The sequence below is a fragment of the Pituophis catenifer genome, unplaced genomic scaffold (genome assembly GCF_029215685.1).
Source record: "Pituophis catenifer annectens isolate HBS135680 unplaced genomic scaffold, rPitCat1.0.hap2 SCAF_4, whole genome shotgun sequence".
Lineage (NCBI taxonomy): Eukaryota > Metazoa > Chordata > Lepidosauria > Squamata > Colubridae > Pituophis > Pituophis catenifer.
The window spans coordinates 129,707,698-129,723,551 of NW_027256884.1; the positions used below are offsets into that span (position 1 = coordinate 129,707,698).

The 15,854-nt window shown below is 45.5% G+C and overlaps 1 protein-coding gene across 3 annotated transcripts in view; it reads left to right on the forward strand.

The window, feature by feature from the left end:
• The first annotated feature begins 4,015 nt into the window (after positions 1–4,015).
• PLEKHB1 (pleckstrin homology domain containing B1) overlaps positions 4,016–15,854 on the forward strand; it is a 28,326-nt gene continuing 16,487 nt past the window's right edge. Inside the window, exons 1-3 of one of the 3 annotated variants that reach the window (XM_070943012.1) lie at positions 4,016–4,140; positions 7,173–7,243; positions 11,941–12,093. In XM_070943012.1, coding sequence (XP_070799113.1) covers positions 7,207–7,243; positions 11,941–12,093 — 190 coding nt within the window. In that variant the 5' untranslated portion in view covers positions 4,016–4,140; positions 7,173–7,206. Of the gene's footprint in view, positions 4,141–7,010; positions 7,244–11,940; positions 12,094–15,854 lie in introns of those variants that run through there. The other 2 variants (XM_070943011.1, XM_070943013.1) reach the window with 2 other exon arrangements.

The window sequence follows — 15,854 nt, forward strand, 5'->3', positions numbered from 1 at the left end:
CAACGGCACTGAAAAAAGTGACTTACGATGACCTATTTTGCAAAAGGATGACTGTTTCAGCATCCCCGTGATCAAAATTCAGGCACTTGTCAAATAGCATGTATTCCTGACTGTTGCAGTGTCCCGAGGTCACGTGATTCGCTTTTGTGACCGTCCCGACAAGCAACGTCAACGAGGAAGCCCGATTCACTTAACACCTGTGTTACTTACTTAACAACTGCGGTGATTCACCTAACAATGGTGGCAAGAAAAGTTGTAAAACGGAGCAAATTCACTGTCTTGCTTAGCAGGTTGGGCACTATTGAAAGCAGCTGTGTCTCATTTTTGAATTTGTTGATTAAGAAAATGTATTATGGCTGCCCGACTCGCTCACTGTGACTCTGGGCAGCTTACAAAATTTAAACCGCACAAAACACAAAACACAATACCTCCTCACCCACCCCAGCGACAACAGTCAAACTAGCCACTAGATGGGCTCCCCTTGGGGAGGTCTCCAGACCTCCTGGCAAAACCAGGGGTCTTTGGAAAGAGTGTCAAAGTGTGAGCCCATCTTATCTCTGCAAGGATGATGTTCCAGAGGGAGGGAGCCACCACGGAGAAGGCCCTTCTTGGACCCACCAAATGGACCTCCTTAAGAGAGGGGAGCCCTAACATCTGCCCAGCCTCCCCACTCTGGTGGGTCAGGTAGATGTGACCAGAAGATGGTCCTTCAAATCACCTGGCCCCAGGCCATGGACGGCTCTGAAGGTGACAACCAGAATCTTGAATTGGAGCTGGAAGCAAATCTTGCGGGCCAATGCAGCTCCCGCAAGAGAGGTGACCCGTGTGCAAATCTAGCCTTACACAAAACCCTGCTTTCTGAACCAATCCAGGAGCCTGGATAGCTCTGCAGACAAGGCACTGTCATTTAACACCAGCTGTCTGCAATTAAAGTAAGATCGAATCTCGCCAGGCTCAAGGTTGACTCAGCCTTCCATCCTTTCTAAGGTAGGTGAAATGAGGACCCAGTTTGTGGGGGCAATAAGCTGACTTTGTATAAATATACAAAAGTATGAAGGCTATTGCTTAGCGCATTGTAAGCCGCCCTGAGTCTCCGGAGAAGGGCGGCATATAAATCAAATTAAAAATAAAAATAAATTAAAAATAAATTAAAAATTCTGGATAGTTTTCAAGGGCAGCCCCATGTAGAGAGCTTTGCAGTAGTCAAGACAGGAGGCGACGGCTTTTATTGGGAAGCTCCTAGGCAAGACCTGGCTGCTTTCAAGAGCTGAAGGCAGGTGTGTTTGGGTTCCCGTGTGGTTCAGAGTGTTTTTTTTCCCTAAGTTACAAAGTACATGCCACGCTAATCTACATGCATTGATAATTATCTTGCAAACATAGGCCTTAAAATATATTTGGCAGCTAAATCCCAACGAACATCGGAGTATCCCAGAAATAGAAATAGTTGAAATTGAAAACTGAGTTCTTCGCATTGAAAAGTTATTCTCATCCTGTCCATGTCTATGGAGATTCTCCATCATCCAGGTCACGGTTATCCCAAAGGTGCCTTTTTCGAGAGGCGACTGGACTTTCTGGTTTTTCTTTGAAGACGTTTCGCTTCTCCTCCAAGAAGCTTCTTCAGCTTCTTCACCCTGTCAGTTTTCAACCTTTGATTGTGAGGTGAACTGCCTTGCAGAATTCACATCTTATTTATGTTTTATTAAAGGTAAAATAACACAGCACCAGACAGAGTTCACAATGCTGTGTTAGCTGAATTAAAACAGGGTTGGATAATTTGTGGTTCGTTGTGGGGAAAACCCGCCCCGTGACTTCGTACGCAGTGTAAACCAGTGAAAACTACCTTGTGGTTTTACACCATAGCATGTTCTGTGAAGTTAAACTAATTTTTGGTTAACCCAGAGTTCAGGCTTAGGATATTGCAGTGTTCCTCAACTTTGGCAAATTTAAGATGTGTGGGCCTTTCGCTTCTCCTCGAAGGAGCTTCTTCAGTTCTGACTTGTTCAATGAGATGCAAGATGTTTTTCAAGGGGGGGGGGCGGGGAAACCAAGAAAGAGCCTTGGTGGCACAGCGGACTAAAGCGCTGTTAAGTAGCACCAGCTGCCTGCAATTACTGCGAGTTCAAATCTCACCAGGCTCAAGGTTGACTCAGCCTTCCATCCTTTCGAGGGAGGTAAAATGAGGACCCGGATTGTGGGGGCAATAAGCTGACTTTGTATAAAAAAGAACACCACTTAGGGGGGCCCGAAAGCCCTACTAAGCAGGTATATACAAAAAGTATGAAGGCTATTGCTTAACGCATTGTAAGCCGCCCTGAATCTCCGGAGAAGGGCGGCATATAAATTGAACCAAATAAATAAATAAACAATCAATAAAGTCCAGGTGCATTTTGGAAAAGCGTCTTTGGGATAACCATGACCTGGATGATTTGAGAAGCTCCATAGATCAGGGGTCTCCAACCTTGGCAACTTTAAGACTTGTGGACTTCAACTCCCAGAGTTCCTCAAGCAGCAGCAGATAAGTTGTCAAGTTATGACCATAATCGAGCACAAAATTATGAAGTTGTGGTAGTTATTAAGCAGATTCCCACGTGAACACTGGTTTTACAATCTTTTTCTGTGATGGTCATTAAATGAATCACTGTGGCCATTAAGGAAACACAGAGATTGTTCAGCGGATCCATTGTCTGAATAGGGAAGGGAGGGAGGAAGGAAGGAAGGAAAGAAGGAGAATAGGAGAAAGAATGGGAAGGAAGGAAGAAGGGAAGGAAGGAGGGAGGGAGAGAAGGAAGGAGAATAGGAGAGAAAATGGGGAAGGGAGGGAGGGAGGAAGGAGAATAGGAGAGAGAATGGGAAGGAAGGAAGGAAGGAAGAAGAAAGAAGGAAGGAAGGAAGGAAGGAGAATAGGAGAGAAAATGGGGAAGGGAGGAAGGAAGGAGAATAGGAGAGAGAATGGGAAGGAAAGAAGAAAGAAGGGAAGGGAGGGAGGAAGGAAGGAAGGAGAATAGGAGAGAGAATGGGAAGGAAGGAAGAAAGAAGGGAAGGAAAGGAAAGGAAAGGAGGAAGGAAAGAAGGAAGGAAGGAGAATAGGAGAGAAAATGGGGAAGGGAGGAAGGAAGGAAGGAGAATAGGAGAGAGAATGGGAAGGAAGGAAGGAAAGAAAATAGGAGAGAAAATGGGGAAGGAAGGGAAGGAGTGAGGAAAGAAGGAAGGGCAAGGGCAGCAATGGAAGAGGAAGAAGATAGAGGAAAAGGGAAGGGAGAAAAAGGAAAACAGAAAGGAAGGAAGGAGAGATCGAGAGATGGAAGTTGAACTAGAAGATCTCCAAGATTCCTTTTACCCCTATTGTCCCAAAGGTGCTTTTTTTCCCCAAGAGGCAATTGAACTTTCTGTTTTTTTTTCTTTGAAGACGTTTCGCTTCTCATCCAAGAAGCTTCTTCAGCTCTGACTGGATATAGTGGGGAAGGGAAGGATTTATACCCTTCGCAGACAGCTGGATATTTGCATCCTTTTAGGGTTGGGTTAGGGTTAAAGAAGCTTCTTGGATGAGAAGCGAAACGTCTTCAGAGAAAAAAGAGAAAGTCCAGCTCCTCTTGGAGAGGGGAAAAAAAGCATCTTTGGGACAATCATCCTGATTTTTAACCTTGTTATTCTGACATTGAAGAAAGGCGCGCGCTTGCAGTAACCACAGGATAAGCGCAACCAGAGCATCGAATCCCGCTGCCCTCCTTTCCTAGCCGGCTACGAGACTCAGCCTCCTCCTCGGGCTGCGGATGATGGGTCAGAGGGGCCATCGCCCCCCGGGCGAGCATGTGCCAAGAAGAGCGCACGGTGCTGGGCATCTCCGGCTCTCCCATCCTGGCGAGGGCGCGCTCCGTCCAGGCCAAGCCAGCGCAGCGCAAGGTCCGCCGCCTGCTTGGCTCGCTCGCCGGCACCTCCTCCGGCCCGTGGAGCCCTGCCCTGCCCAGCCCTGCCCAGCCCATCGCTCCCGGCAGGCCGCGTCAAACGCCAGCTGGCGGGCGCGGAGGGGAGGCAGCTCTGCCGGCGCTCGCAGCTCCATCGCGGGCCTCCCGGGGAAGGAGGCGGCGGTGGCAGCCGAGGAAGAGGAGGAGGAGGAAGCCGTAGCGCAGCCCCCGAATCCAGGTAAGCTCAGGAGGCTCCAGGAGACCCACCGCGGCCGGGGTCCCCCGCCTGCCCTTCTCCTTCCCTGCGCCTTTACGCATCATCTCTGCCCGGCCGCAGCCGCGGAGCCAGCCGGGCTCCAGAGGCGGGCAGGGGGTGGTTGTCTGAATGGGGACGTGGGCGAGGGAGATTAGCCAGTCGCAGCCCCTGGTGAGTCCCGAAAGAGCGGGGAAGGGTCTCCCCTGGCCGCCTTTGGAGAGCGCCCGGGATCCGTTCCAGGCACCGGTCTCTCTGCTTGCCTTCCTCCCTTAGATGGTAACCCCTAGGCACCGGAGGCTGAAGAAACGGAGTTGGCTTCCCCCATAGCTGTTGTGGCCCTTCGTGCACCCATTAGGCCCCCCTCGTCCCCCTAATATTTGTCCTGCACCCCTTGTGCCCCCAACCCAGCTGTCCTACCCTGCATTTTCACCTCTGATCTTGACTTTAGTCTTACCTGAAGGATAAGTAATATTTGACATGTGCTCCTAATATTTGTCCTGTACTCCTTGTGCCCCCAATATTTGTCATGCGCTCTTTTTTTTCCTGCACCCTTGGGCTTCAAATACTTCTCATGTGCCCCTAATATTTGTCATGTGCACATTGCACCCTAATGTTTCTCCTGTGCCTCTAAATACTTGTTCTGCATCCCTTGTGCCCCCAAACCGGACTCTTTGCTCTTGCAGTTTCACCTCTGATCTTGACTTTAGTCTTACCTGAAGGATAAGTAATATTTGTCCTGTGCCCCTAAAAAAAAAAGAGCCTGGTGGTGAAGTGAACTAAAGTACTGTTAAAGTAGCACTTAGCTGCCTGCTGCCTGCAATTATTGCGAGTTCAAATCTCACCAGGCTCAAGGTTGACTCAGCCTTCCATCCTTCCGAGGTCAGTAAAATGAGGACCCGGATTGTTGGGGGCAATAAGCTGATTTTGTATTAAAAAAAAGAACACCGCTTGGGGGGGCCGAAAGCCCTACTAAGCCGGTATATACAAAAGTATGAAGGCTATTGCTTAAAATTTTAATTAGCAATTTTATGATGTTTGTGTGTCTATATTTTTCTTGACTGTACACCACCTTGAGTCCTACGGGAGAAAGGCGGTATAGAAATATAATAAAATAAATAAATAAATAAAAGCATTGTAAGCCGCCCTGAGTCTCTGGAGAAGGGCGGCATATAAATCAAACCAATAAATAAAATAATAAAATAAAATAAATTATTGTCATGTGCCCCTAATATTTGTCCTGTACTCCTTGTGCCCCCAATATTTGTCAGGTGCTCCTTTTTTTCCCTGCACCCTTGGGCCTCAAATACTTCTCAGCCACCCTGAGTCTTCGGAGAGGGGCGGCATATAAATTGAATTAATTAAATTAAATTAAATTCTCATGTGCCCCTAATATTTGTCACGGCACATTGCGCCCCTAATGTTTCTCATGTGCCTCTAAATACTTGTTCTGCATCCCTTGTGCCCCCCAAACTGGACTCTTTGCTCTTGCAGTTTCACCTCCGGCCTTGGCTTTAGGCTTAAGTACTGGTTCTCTGCACGTTCTCAGGGTCTTGCTTGATTTTCCCCTTTCAGGGCAGCCCAAACTTTCTGTTTGCCAGTGACCCAGTTTGGCTTCATGCCAACGGAAAGTCTGGGGATTGGGGCCCCGACTCCAAAGCTGGGTCTCAGAGGTTGTTCCCTTCTGTTACTGCTCTGGATGCGAATCAGGCTCACCTAGGGGCTTGTAGAAACCTGGGGAAGAGGCAGAATCACAGAATTGGAAGGGACCTTGGAGGTCTTGTAGTCCAACCCCCTACTCAGGCAGGAGACCCTAGTCCATTTCAGACAAATGGTTATCCAACCTCTTCTTAAAAATTTCCAATGTTGGAGCATTCACAACTTCTGGAGTCAAGTCATTCCGCTGATTAATTGTTCTCACTTTCAGGAAATTCCTCCTTAATTGCAGGTTGCTTCTCTGCATGATTAGTTTCCACCCATTGTTTCTTGTCCTGCCCTCAGGTGCTTTGGAGAATAGGTGGAGCCCCTCCTCTATGTGGCAGCCCCTCAAATATTGGAAGACTGCCATCATGTCTCCCCTAGTCCTTCTTTCCATCAAACCAGACATATCCAATTCCGGCAACCGTTCTTTGTATGTTCGATCCTCCAATCCCCATAATCATCTTTATTGCTCTTTTCTGCACTCTTTCCAGAGTCTCACCATCTTTTCTACATTGTGGTGACCAAAACTGGATGCAACATTCCAAGTGTGGCTTTACTAAGCGGTGGTTTGAGTCTGCCCTGTTGGCATTTTGCAGAAATGCTAGGTCTCTTTTGTGTGGTTATGGCAGAATAGCAGAAGGAGATGTTTTCAAACAGTCTGCCGGTTGAATGGGAACGGGTGGGTGGGTGGTGCTGTTACTCCCCTTTGGCTTCTGTTCCTGGATCTGTGTTTACACAGTCCAGGCAGGGGGCATTACGGGAACAGCCTTTCAAAACCCAGAAAAGGGATGCTTGCAAAGAAAAAGCATAAAAACCCCGCCTGGAAAGAAAAAAAAGGAGAATTTTCAGGAATCTCCTGGATCCTCCTGATGCAAAAAAAAAACAAAAAAAAACAAAAACAAACCCAGAGCGCTTCGGATCAAGACAGATTCAAGCGCTAATCTCTAAATCCCACTGGAGGATACGAATTATCTCTCCCTTGTAATATTTTACATAACGGGGATAATTCAGGAAGAACATTAAAAGAGAGAGAGAGAGAGAGAGGGAGAGAGAGAGAGAGAGAGAGAGAGAGAGAGAGAGAGAGATATCAGGTTGGCACTGTCTTGGGTCTATATTTAGCACCCCTGTGACCGCGATTTTCTCACGGAAGCTGGCATAGGACTACATGACTGTTACCTCTAGCTAAAAAAACAAATTATTTTGAGAATTGCTTCGAAGTCAAGAAGACGCTATGGAGTGCAGCTTGATGGTTTAATGTTCCTAACATCTGGGGTTTTTGTTTTCTTTCGTTTTTTTGTTTCTTATATTCGATCCAGATATTTTGGTGGAGGAAAAAAAGACTTTGCAAAGATGGCTCTGTTGAAATGCGGCTGGCTCTGGAGGCAGAGTAAGTCCATTTGGGAATTTCCTCCTGTGGGGTTGGTGGCGTTTGGAATTTCGTTCAGAGGTCGCTGAGGAAGGTGGTTTTTTTCCGTTCGGGTGGCGATGGGTCCTTGGGGAGGCCGGGAGGCCATTGCTGATCTCGGAAGCTAAGCAGAGACAGCTTGGGTTTGTATTTGGATGGGTGGCTCGATGGAAATTCCAGAAGGACGGGATGCCCCAGTTCCTACCCGATGGATCCCTAGACACCCACCACTCATCAGGCTGTTCTTAACAATAATTGTTGACTGTAGAAGAGCCACTGTAGGCGAACGAGGTAAATCTGGAAGCCAGATTGATTTGATGACGGTGAAGGATTGCAAACATCCGAAAGTGATAAAGGAATCTCTATGGGGCAGGCCCCCTGTTTCTTAAGATGAAGTACAGGTGGTCCTTGACTTACAACCGTTCGTTTAGTGACCGTTTGAAGTTACGAAGGGCATTAAAAAGTGACTCGCAACCATTTTTCACACTTGTTTAGACCATTGCAGCGTCCCCATGGTTATGTGATCGGAATTTGGGCGCTTGGCAACTGGCAGGTATTTATGACGGTTGCACTGATCTGGTATCACCTGATCACCATTTGTAACGTTTCCGGCTGGCTTTCCAACAAACAAATTCAACGGGGAAAGCCAGATCCACTTAACAACTGCAGAGATTTCCTTAGCAGCTGTGGCATAAAATGAGGCATAACTCACTTAACAATTGTCTTATTTAGCAATGGAAATTTTGGGTTCAATTCTGGGTCGTAAGTTGAGGACTCCCTGTACAGTTCTTTTAGGGATGATTCGAAGTTGCAACGGCGCTGAAAAAAAGTGATTTATGAATGTTTTCCACACTTACGACCGTTGCAGCCTTTCCATGGTCACCTGATCAAAATTAAAACTCTTAGCAATTGATTCTTATTTATGACGATTGCAGTGTTCCGGGGGGGTCCCATGATCTCCTTTTGCGACCTTCTGAGAAGCAAAGTTAGTGGGGAAGCCCGATTCACTTAACAACCGTTTTACTAACTTAGCAGTTGCAGTGATTTGTGGTACTTAAGAACGGCAGCAAGAAAGGTGGAAAAACGGAGCAAAATTCACTTAAACAATTTTATCACTTAGCAACAGAAATTTTGGGCTCAATTGTGGCCATAAGTCGAAGATTACTGTACTCGGTGGGGCACCCTGTCTTCTGGCAGCCTTCAAAGGTTTAACAGATTTAACAGATTAATAGAGTTGGAAGGGACCTTGCAGGTCATCTAGTCTAACCCCCTGCCCAAGCAGGAGACTCTACCTAGGATCAAACTCACAACCTCCTGATTGCAAGGCAAGAACTCCACCTCTAGGCCACAGCAGCTGGGGTCAACCGGGACCCCGGAAGTGGTCCTTTTACGCATCTCTGGATTCTTCCACATCTGGATTCTTCCAAAATGCATTGCAATTCCGTTCCAAAATTCTTCAGCTCTGCAGTCAAGGCAAGGAGCAGCCCTCATGAAGGTTGAGTGGGTCGATGGTGGGGTTTTAAATGGGGACCTGGAAGGGGTCCAAACCCCCAGGAGAAGAGTTGACGGGAAATCGATGCCGAGGCTCCAGTTGCGGTGTGTCGGATGACAACCTGGCTGTGGGTTTTTTTTGCAACATCTGCAGTTTCTCGCCTATGCCTCTTTCGCCTTCTCCGTCCTCCCTCCTGCCGACCTTTTCGCTCAAGGCCTCCGATGAAAAGGTGCAAGGAAAGGAAGCAGGCAAAAGTTCCCGGGAAAGAAGAGAAGAAAGAAGTTAAAATATGCAGGAAGTCCTCGACTTACAACCATTGGTTTAATGTGATCATTCGGCCCTGAAAAAAAGGTGACATGACCATTTTTCACACTTACGACCGTTACACCTTCTGCCCTTGGTCCCATGATGATCAAAATTCAAGGGCTCGACCACTGACTCGTATTTATGACGGTTGCAGTATCCCGGGGGTCAGGGGATCCTCTTTTGCGACCTTCCGACAAGCAAAGTCAACGCGGAAGCTGGATTCACTTAACAACCGTGTAACTGACTTCACAATGGCAGTGATTCACTTAAGAAGTGTGCCATAAAATGGGGCAAAGCTCACTTAAGAACTGTTTCGCTTAGCAGCATGAAATGTTGGGCTCAATTGTGGTCGTAAATCAAGGACTACCTGTATTTCTAGTTATAACTTTTGCGAAGAATATTAGAAGCCACTTCTTCCTATCTTTTCTTCCTTTTTTTTCCTGTTTTTTTCCCCTTTTGCTTTTCCTTTCTTTTTCTTTTTTCTTTTCTTTCTTAGTTTAATTGAGTTGGTTTTTACCTTGAAAGTTTTAATAAAAATGATAGAAAAATAATAAAATTTCCTACTCACCCTTATGGGTTCTTCAATTTCAGGTCTTATGCCAGAGGCCGGGGACTTTCAGAGTTCTCCACAGTACAGCTAGTCCTCGACTTACAATGCTTTGTTTAGTGACCGTTCGAATTTCAATTTAGTGACTGTTTTTCATCCTTACGAACGTCGCAGAATCCCCAAAATTCAGACGCTTGGCAACGGACTCTTATTTTATGACGGTTGCAATGTCCCCTTTTGCGACCGTCCGGAAAGCACAGTCAGTGGGGAAACCAGATTCACTTAACAAACCGTGTCACTTACAGTTATAAGTGTGAAAAACAGTGTTTTTTTCAGTGCTTCGAATGGTCACTAAACAAATAGTTGTAAGTCAAGGACCATCTGCATGTGGGCATTTTAGATGGCGCCACTTTGGCTGGCACATTACTCGAGTTGTTTTGGGTTGTTTTATAATCACTTTTAATTTGTTTTCTTATTTTCTTGTAGTCTGGGAGCTTTCTAGAGATTTTTTTTTTATTTTTTTTGTCCAGTGGGAGGCTTCCTAAATCCAAATAGGAAATGACAGAATATAATAATGATAAATTGTACCGAAGGAGAATAATTAAGCTCCTTTGGAATCGTGTCGGTGTGATTACTCAGAGCAAGAACTACAGTCTGACTCACCCTGTCCAAGCTTTTAAAGTGCTTAAAGCATTGAAGGATAATAACCTATATGCCGGGAAAAGGTTTATTTACAAGCGTGTAGATGTAAAGCTTAGTCTGCAAGGTCGGAAGAATTCCCCTTTTATATAATGGTGCATTACAGTCAGTCCTTACAGGAAATCCTCAACTTACAGCAGTTCATTTAGTGACTATTTGAAGTCACAACGGCGCTGAAAAATGTGACTTATGATCATTTTTCACAGCTATAACCTTTGTGGCGTCCCCATGGTCACAAAATTTCTAAATAAAATTTCTAAATAAATTTCTATATAAAACGATCAAAATTCAGACGCTTGGCATCTGATTCATATTTATGACCATTGCAGTATCCCCGGGGTCACGTGATCCCCTTTTTGCGACCGCCTGACAAGCAAAGCCAATGAGGAAGGCAGATTCACTTAACAACTGTGATACTAACTTAACCACTGCAATGATTCACTTAACAACTGTGGCAAGAAAGGTCGTTAAAATCAGGCAACGCTCCCATTACAAATGTCTCACTGAACAACAGAAATTTTGGACTCAATTGTGGTCGTAAGCCGAGGACCACCTGTATTGTCGAAAAAATAAGAGCCGAGGTGGCGCAGTGGTTAGGGTGCAGTACTGCAGCTACTTCAGCTGACTGCTAGTTCAGCAGATCAGCGGATCAAATCTCACCAGGCTCGAGGTTGACTCAGCCTTCCATCCTTCCGAGGTGGGTAAAATGAGGACCCGGATTGTTGGGGGGCAATATGCTATTTAGTATATACTGTCTTTGGTGTAAGCCGCCCAGAGTCCTCAGAAAGTGGGCGGCATAGAAATATGATTATTATTAATAATAATAATAATAAACTTTTTTATTGATCAGATTTAGAAACGGCCCATCTCACTCTCCGATATACAGGTAGTCCTTGACTTACAACCATTCGTTTAGTGACCATTTGAAGTTACAGTGGCATTGAGAAAAATGATATTTGACTGTTTTCACACTGTGTATGTGCGTGTGTATAACAAATGGATAATAATAAAACGGGAAAAACAGAAATCCGCTGGTGTTTTGGTGAATGATTTATTCATTTTATATTTTTTTCCCTGGTGGAAATTTAAGAATCTGTGGATTGCTAAGTGATAATTTTATTTTTTTAGCATGTTTAGAACTCCATAAAGAAAAAAACAGGGACGGATTTTTGCGGGCAGGAAAGCCACAAACCATTCTACAAGTAGTCCTCGAGTTATGACCACATTGGAAGGGAAAAATTTCTGTTGCCGAAACAGCTGTTAAGTGAGTTTTGCCTCATTTTACAGCCTTTCTTGCCACAGATATGAAGAGAATCGCTGCAGTTGTTAAGTTAGTAACACGGTTGTTAAGTGAATCTGGCTTCCCCGTTGACTTTGCTTGTCAGAAGGTCGCAAAAGGAGATCACGTGAATCCAGGACGGTGCAACCGTCATAAATATGAGTCAGTTGCATCCTAATTTTGATCACATGATCATGGGGAGGCTGCAATGGTCATACGTGTGAAAAAAGGTCGTACGTCACTTTTTTCAGTGCCGTTGTAACTTTGGTCACTAAATGAACGGTTATAAGTCGAGGACTGCTGTACTTTTTTCCCATTTTTCTTAAAAAAAACTTTCTCGAATGAACCCTGTGCAGGTTCTATTCTGCGACGCTGGAAAAGGAACTGGTTTGTGCTGTGGGCGGACGGCAGCCTCGTCTACTACCAGGATGATACCGGCCGTGAAATGGACGGAAGAATTAACATCAGATCCAACTGCCGAGACGTCAGGACGGGCCGCGAATGCCGGGGTGAGTAGGCTTGGGGTCGCCAGATGGATCTTTTTTCACCAACACCGAACTGAAAGCCCATCCTTTGTTCTTAAACTAAGTTTCTAGTCCTCAAGGCTGTGGGAACTTCTTGGAGACCACCAAAGAAGGATACATGCAAAGATATTTAAATTTGGTAGCTGGAGGTGGGGTGTTTGTATTTGATTGATTGGAGAGGGCTGGCTCCTGGGTGAGGCAAACTGCGCCGTGATTGGTTGGTGTGGGTGTGGAGGGGGAGGTTCCCTTTTTTCCCGCCTTTTTTTCCTTCGGTTTGCTCTCTTTACCTCATGATGTTCCCGCTGTGTTGATTTACCTCACGATGTTCCTGTTAGCCTGAGCATCTCGTTTGCTGTATATATAGTTATAACATATATTTATTTCTACTGTATAAAACTATTAGTTGGTGTCAGTGTCTCTGAACTTCATTAGCACACCTGCCGTGCACTTCCCTGACAAAACAGTTCTTCCATTTTCTTTTCTTTAAAACTTACTTATCTAAATTTCAAACATACAAATAATCCTGGAACCCTCACTTCTTTGGGGCAGCCCCTCAAATATTGGAAGACTGCTAGCATGTCACCTCCTAGTCCTTCTTTTCATTAAACTAGACATACCCAATAACAGAACACCAGAGTTGGAAGGGGACCTTAAAGGTCATCTAGTCCAACCTCCTGCTCAAGCAGTAAACCCTACATCATTCTAGATCAGAGGTCTGCAACCTTAAATACTCAAAGAGCCATTTGGACCCATTTCCCCACAGAAAAGAAAACACCGGGAGCCACAAAATCTGGGTGGGCGTGGCCAACTCAATGTCACTCACTTCTACCAGTCACATGACACCCCCTAGCCACGCCTACCCAGCTGGTCAATAGGGCAGAGAACCGGTTGTTAAAAAACACCGGGAACCACAAAACCCTTTTGACATATCTCTCTCTCCCACTCCCTCCCTCTCTCCCCACTTTCTCTCCCTATCTCTCTGTCTCTGCCCTGGGCCGCTTCTCCATCCCCCCTGCCGTCGCCGTAATTTTCTCAGGCCAGGCAGCCACAGCAGAGGGCCCAAAGAGCCGCATGCAGCTCCGGAGCTGCAGATTGCCTACACCTGACCTAGAGCCTTTTTGATTGGTCGGCCTTATAAATCTAATAATTATTAATATTAGTAAATGATGATTTGAGTTGCTCAACCTGGCCCCCATCCCAACTACTTGGAGTACCCTTGGAGGCTCTGAAGCAGTGGTGGTTTCAGCCGGTTTGTACCAATTCGGGCGAACTGGTAGCGGAGATTGCAGGTGGGCTCACTCACCCGCTCCGACGTAAAGACGTCCTATTTAGCCACGATTTTGAGGCCGGGCGCATGCACGGAAGGCGCGTGCATGAGCAAAACACATGCGCGGAAGGCCAGGCACATCTGCAGAAGGCGCGCACATGTGCGAAGCGAAGGTGCGCGCATACGGCAAACCAGTGGTAAGAATATGTGAAACCCACCGCTGCTCTGAAGCAACCCACTCCGTTTCTTATTTGATAACAGAATAATAACAGAGTTGGAAGGGACCTTGGAGGTCTTCTAGTCCAACCCCCTTCTCAGGCAAGAGACCCTATAACATTCCAGAAAAATACTTGTCCAGTGTCTTGTTAAAAACCTCCATTGACGGGGGCACCATCATTGTGATGGAAAGGTTTTCATTCTTTTCTTTTCTGGTCCTGGCAGTGCGGGGCTGAAATCACCCCAAATGTCCCCTTCCGACACAATGGAAGGACACAGCAAGTCAAAATAGAAGATTCTTTCATTTGACACCAACACAAACTGCCAGCAGTGCTAAAGGAACAGTGGCCGGTTGTCTACCAGCCTCCAGCTAATTTTTGCTTCCTTCGTTTTGTATGTTTGTGAACCTCTATAGCTGTCTGGTTTGGTTCTGCAACCCACAAGACAGACGCAGGCTTCAGAGGAGAATTAGAACTGCAGAAAAAGCAATTGCTACCAACCTGCCTTCCATGGAGGACCTGTCTACTGCATGAGTCCAAAAGAAGGCTGTGAAAATATCTACAGACCTTTCACATCCTGGACATAAATTGTTTCAACTCCTACCTTCAAAACGAGGCTCTAGAGCACTGCACACCAGAACAACTAGACACAAGGACAGTTTTTTCCCGAACGCCATCACTCTGCTAAACAAATAATTTCCTCAACACTGTCAAGCTATTCACTAAGTCTGCATTACAATTAATCTTCTCATCGTTCCTATCACCCATCTCCTCCCACTTATGACTGTATGACTGTAACCTTCTTGCTGGTATCCTTACAATTTATATTGACTGTTTCCTAATATGATTTGATTGCTTATTTAGAATAGAACAGAATAGAATAACAGAGTTGGAAGGGGCCTTGGAGGTCTTCTAGTCCAACCCCCTGCCCAGGCAGGAAACCCTACACCACTTCAGACAGATGGTTATCTAATCTCTTCTTAAAAATTTCCAATGTTGGAGCATTCACAACTTCTGGAGGCAAGTCGTTCCACTGATTAATTGTTCTAACTGTCAGGAAATTTCTCCTTAGTTCTAAGTTGCTTCTCTCCTTGATTAGTTTCCACCCGTTGCTTCTTGTCTTGTCTTCTGGTGCTTTGGAGAATAGCTTGACTCCCTCTTCTTTGGGGCAGCCCCTGAGATATTGGAAGACTGCTAGCATGTCTCCCCTAGTCCTTCTTTTCATTAAACTAGACATACCCAGTTCCTGCAACCGTTCTTCATATGTTTTAAGCCTCCAGTCCCCTCATCCTCTTTGTTGCTCTTCTCTGCACTTTTTCTAGAGTCTCCATATCTTTTTTATATCGTGGCGACCAAAACTGAATGCAATATTCCATGGTCATAGGGAACAAATATTCCATTTGTTCCCTATGACCATCATTAAGTGTTGTACCTTATGATTCTGGATGAATGTATCTTTTATGTACTCCGAGAGCGTATCCACCAAGACAAATTCCTTGTGTGTCCAATCACACTTGGTCAATAAAGAATTCTATTCTATTCTATTCTATTCTATTCTATTCTATTCTATTCTATTCTATTCTATTCTATTCTATTCTATTCTATTCTATTCTACTCTACTCTACTCTACTCTACTCTACTCTACTCTACTCTACTCTACTCTACTCTACTCTACTCTATGTGTGTGTCAATTCCAAGATATTGATGGGCACCGTTCAATCACCTCCTAGCCATGTGTTCATCTCGCTTTGCTGCCTGATGGGCATTCGAGCTGAAAAGACTTTGCAGGAAGTAATGGTCCCTGCTGGATTTCGTCTGCAAATATATAGATATATAGAGATATTCTGGATCTTATCCAGGAAAGTGGCCTTGGAACCATCTTCTCTAGCCATCTGTTCGGTTCATGTGCTGGGGACCCATTTCCCAGCCTTGCTTGAGAGATTTGCAAACAGATCCTCCCAATTTCTGGTTGGATTTTATTGGCATGGGTGTGTGATGCAGCCGGTGACGGTTGTTGTAAGGCAGGACTTATTTGAGGGAGTCCTTCTGTCGGGAGGCAGATTTATTTCTTTCCTTTGACCACCCTGTGCAGTTTCAGTTGAGATTTTAAAATTGACAGTTCTGGAACAACAAGAAGAAAAAAATAGATCCAGCTGTTTCCTGGCTTCTATAACAGCAAAGGTTGAAATCCAAGGTTGTTGGCACATTTTTTTATATCAGGGATCCCCAATTCCCAGGTTGTGGAGAGGTCCTAGTCCGTGGCC